Source organism: Camponotus vicinus, unplaced genomic scaffold (assembly GCF_025532165.1).
Source record: "Camponotus vicinus isolate PSW18456_S1 unplaced genomic scaffold, iyCamVici1.0 SCAF_1, whole genome shotgun sequence".
Lineage (NCBI taxonomy): Eukaryota > Metazoa > Arthropoda > Insecta > Hymenoptera > Formicidae > Camponotus > Camponotus vicinus.
The window spans coordinates 15,367,108-15,373,357 of record NW_028141945.1 but is presented as its reverse complement, the minus strand read 5'-3'; the positions used below and the strand labels follow the sequence as shown (position 1 = coordinate 15,373,357).

At 37.7% G+C, this 6,250-nt stretch overlaps 1 protein-coding gene across 1 annotated transcript; it reads left to right on the top strand.

Moving 5' to 3' along the window:
* The first annotated feature begins 2,219 nt into the window (after positions 1–2,219).
* On the top strand, positions 2,220–6,230 carry LOC145977222 (uncharacterized). Its single transcript, XM_083109029.1, has 2 exons — positions 2,220–3,704; positions 3,778–6,230. Coding segments are annotated over exons 1-2 (693 nt in total). The 5' UTR covers positions 2,220–3,012; the 3' UTR covers positions 3,779–6,230.
* The last annotated feature ends 20 nt before the right edge of the window (positions 6,231–6,250 follow it).

Sequence of the window (6,250 nt, the reverse complement as noted above, 5' to 3'; positions counted from 1 at the left end):
GCCTAATAAAATATCTTATTTTCAAGTGTTGTAATCATATAATGAATAAATTTCTATATATATATATATATATATATGAGAGAGAGAGAGAGTCATACAAAATTCATTAAAAATTTATTTAATATACGTAAGCGTCTTGCTATACAGCACTGGTGCTACCGTCATTTTGTGCACATAGCACGGAACAGAACCAGAAATTGTGCACCTTATATGTTACCCTCTGAGAACATTCGTGCACCTTGGCTTCGTAGTTTAGGTGCACGTTTTTAAGGTCCACAGAGGGCGTATCGCTTTCAGGGATCACCTAAAAGCGGGCCATGACACCTCTCATTCTTCTCTCTGATTCTAACCGAAGTTTAGCTTGTTAAAGAAGGATTTACATTGCGTCCCAAACCCATTGTATCCAATCAGACGTCATACATCGGACATTGAACGCAATGTAAATCCTTCTTTAAAGCGTCGTTTACAATGAGATTTTAAGGAGACTTAAGGCGTAAGACTTAAAAAATTGACCAATCACAGTCAAGAATTAAGAGAATACTCGACTGTGATTGGTCAATTTCTTAAGTCTTACGCCTTAAGTCTTCTTAAAATCTCATTGTAGACGCCGCTTAACGAATTAAACTTCGGTTAAAGTAAATTGTGGAACTGGGCCTTAATCACAGACATCTATACTATATACTAGACCGCTAACTTGCGTCGAATACATGTCCACGAAATTTATGTACTATTCTCACGCATGCGTAACGTTGGTGGACAGCAGTCACATTTGTGATTGGTTGATGTTATGTACAATGTACATAAGTATGTAATTTGTGTATAAACTTACAGTTGAATATAAGTTATTTTTAAATAATATATAATGTTCTTCGTTTTTAATTAAAATTTATTACAGCCTTTAAAGATAAAATATATCAAAATATATTTAAAAGGTATATGATATAATTAAAATCAAGATTAAAAATATATATAGAAGATTAAAAATATATAAAGATTAAAAATATATGTATATAACATTTATATATATATTTATATTTATTTTATTACAAAATTAAAAGTTTATAATGTAAAAAGTGCAAGATTTAAGGTGAAAACTTAAATATTAGCTGGCTACCAGTGTCCACCATATTAGTTTTCCACCAATATTACGCATGCGCGACCGCCATATTACATGGTTTTCGGGGATACTACATTTTATGTACAAAATCAATGGGAGTTAGCGATCTAGTTATAGTATAGATATCTGTGACCAAGATCACGCGTTGTCGGCTGAAGCGCCTTGCACAATGCTAGGCAACAGGCAATAGAAATAAGGAATAGAAACTATTCACCAATAAATACGCGGAACAGAAAATATTCGCCAATAGGAGCAGAGAATAGATACTATTTCTGTTCTTATTGCCTGTTGCCTAGCATTGTGCAAGGGGCTTGACAGTGATTCCATTAGTGAGGATTCCACGGAATATATCGACAAAATAGTGCATAATTCGCAAATTAATGCTCTAGACGGACGTAATACAAAATTTTGTATCATAGCAGGTCTGGCCTCGTGGGCGCCCCACAGACATCTATACTATATACTAGACCGCTAACTTGCGTCAAATACATGTCCACGAAATTTATGTACTAAATTCTCGCGCATGCGTAACGTTGGTGGACAGCAGTCACGTTTGTGATTGGTTGATGTTATGTACAATGTACATATGTATGTAATTTGTGTATAAACTTACAGTTGAATATAAGTTATTTTTAAATAATATATAATGTTCTTCGTTTTTAATTAAAATTTATCACAGCCTTTAAAAATAAAATATATCAAAATATATTTAAAAGGTATATGATATAATTAAAATCAAAATTAAAAATATATATAGAAGATTAAAAATATATAAAGATTAAAAATATATGTATATAACATTTATATATATATTTATATTTATTTTATTACAAAATTAAAAGTTTATAATGTAAAAAGTACAAAGTTTTAAGGTGAAAACTTAAATATTAGCTGGCTACAAGTGTCCACCATATTAGTTTTCCACCAATATTACGCATGCGCGACCGCCATATTACATGGTTTTCGGGGACACATTTTATGTACAAAATCAATGGGAGTTAGCGATCTAGTTATAGTATAGATATCTGTGGGGCGCCCACGGAGCATGAGAGGAGGAGAACATACCCCCTCTTCTCACGGCTGCCTCTTCCCGTCTTTCCTTTCAGGCTCCTCGATCCACCTATCCCTTCTATAAGGCTGTCGATTCTCGCGCGCTCTTCCTTATTCCACATATTCGTCAGTTCTACACTCATTGTCAACATGTACGGTACATGCACGCGTCCCGCGCCAGTGGAAGAGGAAGCAGGGAAGCACGAGTTATAGTTCGTGGGCCAGGCCTGATATACAGTTATTATTCCACGAGTGGTGCTTTAGCTGTATGTGCTCCGTGTATGATTGCTTTGCAAGACGTGGATAGTTAACACATGTATGCTGTTAGAAAGCATAAAATTGAAACACTCGATGCAATGGACGATTCTGCTCAAATTGTAGAGATCCATTGTATCTAATATTTGCATGTAATATGTGCTCAATTTGCACGCAGTGAAAAAATGGAAAACGTCGAGCAGACTGAACGCGACCTGGTGGAGCGGTCTCACCAAATTACACCTTGGCCGAGTATTTTGCATGGCTGCAGCGTTGCGAGGAATTTATTAAACAGCTCAAAGAACGCAATTGTGTCAAGCGTCCGCAACTCTCGATCGGAAATAGACAATCTCTGGTGGCTAAAATCGCGCGACTCGAAGGTGCAAAGACTCGATTGCAGAGACGGTTTATACCCAGTGGTGGTGATTACAGTGGCGACAATAACGCGGAAAGACTTGTGTGGCGTGAGATTGATACGGCGTTCGAGAGTCGTATATTGACTGGTGCGATGATAAACTATAATCACATCGAACCTCGCCAATTTCTCGATGATGCCAAAGACATTGTGCTAGAACATGTGAAAAAATGTTATGAAAAAACACTACAATGTGAAAGTGAACACTATATTCAATGGTGAGTTTGTGACCAGAGATAAACGCGCAAATAAAAGTATCAGTACGAGAAACTATAAACTCTTTTGCACGTCTGATTTACGCGAGTGGTACGAACGGCGCGTTATCGAACCCATCCTAGCATCGCTGGAAGAGTTTCAGGAACGTGATAGCGGATGGGCATTGTCGCGAATACAGAATTTGACTGTTAATGTAAATAAATATAATCCTATGCACGCGGGATGTCACATAAAATTGCCGCGGGAGATTATGATGAAGAGAGCGGTGATTAACGTGCAATCAAAAGACAATGCGTGTTTTGCGTGGACAGTGGTCGCCGCTCTATATCCCGCCGAAAGTCACGCGAAACGGGAATTATCATACCCGCATTACGCGACAGTGTTAAATCTGCGGGACATTGAGTTTCCAGTGACTGTAAATCAGATCAAAAAATTTGAACTTGTCAACGATATTTCTATAAATGTGTACGGCATCGAAAACGAGGGCATTGTACCGATACGTCTTACGGAGCAAAAACGGGATAAGCACGACAACTTGATGTACGTGAAAGACGACAACAACATTGGACAATTCACATGGATCAAGAACTTATCCTGGCTCGTGAGCTCGCAATTGAGTAAAAAAGATCATAGGAAATATATCTGCGATTGGTATGTATAATTTATATAATTTATATATAATATGCATTGTATAAATCTTTAATTTAAAAATTTTCTTTTACAGATGCCTGCGTTACTTCGGACGATAAATTGCAATCACATACGGTTGACTGTCGAGAGATGAATGACTGCGCTATTCGATTGCCGAGCAACAACGAGTGACTCGAGTTCAACAACTTTAATCGGAAAGAGCGACTTCCATTCATCGTATACGTCGACTTAGACCAAACTGAATGAAGAAAAGAAGGCGTACCAGCACCATAGGGTATTTAGCATAGCTTATTATGTACATTGCTCGTACGATGAATCGTTATCCGCGTACCATTATCATCGCAGTACCGATTTTATTTCATGGTTCGTCGAAGAACTTAAAAACTTGGCAATTTGTGTAAAAAATATTTTAACCACTAATGTCCCCATGATAGATTTAACGTCTGAAGAGTGGGAAAAATTTCATCGCGCTCAATGTCATATATGCAAAAAACCGTTCGCGCAAGATGATACACGCGTACGCGATCATTGTCATCTAACCGGGCGGTACAGAGGTCCCGCGCATTCAAATTGTAATTTAAATTATAAAGAATCTTTTTGCATTCCGATAGTTTTTCACAATTTATCTGGTTACGATTCGCATTTTATAATCAAGGAAATAGCCACAGCGTTCGAAGGGAAAGTCGAGTTACTTCCGATAACAAAAGAGAAATATATATCGTTTACGAAAAATATTGACCTTAAGGAAGAAAAATAAAAAAATCATGTAAAATTACGCTTCGATTCCTTCAAATTTCTTGCATCGAGTCTCGATAAATTGGCATCATTATTAAATAAAGATAAATTCAATATTTTAAAATCGGAATTTCAAAATTTATCGAGTGAAAATTTCAATTTATTAACATGGAAAGATGTCTTTCCGTACGAATATCGATTCTGTCGACAGGTTACAAGATATACGTTTACCACCGCGCGAATCGTTTTACAGTTCCTTGACCTTCACGCCGAGAACATCTGGATGCGATTCTTCATTCGAACGCTAGGCGAATATAGCGATTTATATTTTAAAATCGATGTTTTGTTATTAGCCGATATTTGAAAACTTTCGCGATAAATGTATCGAAAGTTACGAACTCGACCCCGCGTATTACTATACTCTTCCCGGATATACGTGGAACGCCATATTGAAACATACGAAAATAACGTTCGAGTTGCTTACAGATATCGACATGGTTATGTTTATCGAACGTGGTATACGCGGCGGTCTAAGTCAATGTTCTAATAGATACGCTCGTGCTAATAACAAGTACATGGAGTCGTACGATCCATCGAAACCATCGTCGTACTTGATGTATTTTGACGTTAATAATTTATACGGATGGGCAATGTGTCAACCGTTGCCTTACGCTGATTTTCGATGAGTCGATGACATATTTAATTTTGACACGTCATTTAACACGTTCGATTCGCCTACAGATTATATCCTCGAGGTAGATTTAGAGCATCCGCAATATCTTCACGATACGCATACATGTTTGTACGAGTTTTATCACGAGTATATGGTGTCAATGTATCGCGACAAATGCCGGGTAATGTACACCGACACAGATAGTTTGATATATCACATTAAATGCGAAGACGTGTACGAGAATATGAAGCGCGACATCAGCAGATTTGATACGAGTGATTATGCGATAGACAATGCGCACGGTATACCGCTTGTGAACAAAAAAGTGCCGGGCTTGATGAAGGACGAAAACAATGGCGCGATAATGACCGAATTCGTCGGGCTTAGAGCAAAAATGTACGCGGTAAGAGTGGACGGCAGAAAGGACACGAAAAAGGCAAAAGGTGTCAAAAGTAATGTCGTAGCGTAATATAACGTTCGACTTTTATTTGGTCAGTGAGCGACCTTTTCGAGGATCCTCCATGGCAATCAGCATTCCATCGAGCAAGATACCAACATCGCTCTGGAGTCGTATATCACTGTGTTAAAAAGCAGCATTAGGTGTGAGGTCTGGATAGCTCAGTGGTTTAGAGCAATTGCTCGGAAAGCGAAAGACTCGGGTTCGATTCTCGATCCAGCCACTTGCACCTCACATATTTTTCTAGTCTGCGAATATTGTTTTCTAGCAATTATTCGTTGGGCTGAAAAATGTGTGAATGCTCTCTCCACAGGATATGCGTCGATGCCGTTGCCACGGATGGATTCTGTCGCTCGTTGATCCCTATCTTTTCTTACACGCGGTGTTTGCATAATGAAATTGAAATGACGCGACAGCAATCCTGTATAAGATCGAAATTGCATGAAGTGTATACCGTCCGCGAGACAAAAATTGCTCTAAGTCCGTACGATGACAAGCGGTATGTCATACCTGATTTGACTGACGCGTTATCATGGCGGCATTACCGGATACCTTTATAATATGTAATGTAAAATGTAAAATGTGTGTGTGTGTGTGTGTGTATGATATAATGTATTACACTATTAAAAGAAATATTAATAAAGATTTTTTGTATTTTTTATATTTCATATATTTTTATGT

Bases quoted from the DNA above. Each gene is read 5' to 3' on its own strand.
- LOC145977222 (XM_083109029.1), top strand. From the start codon at position 3,013: ATGAAAAAACACTACAATGTGAAAGTGAACACTATATTCAATGGTGAG.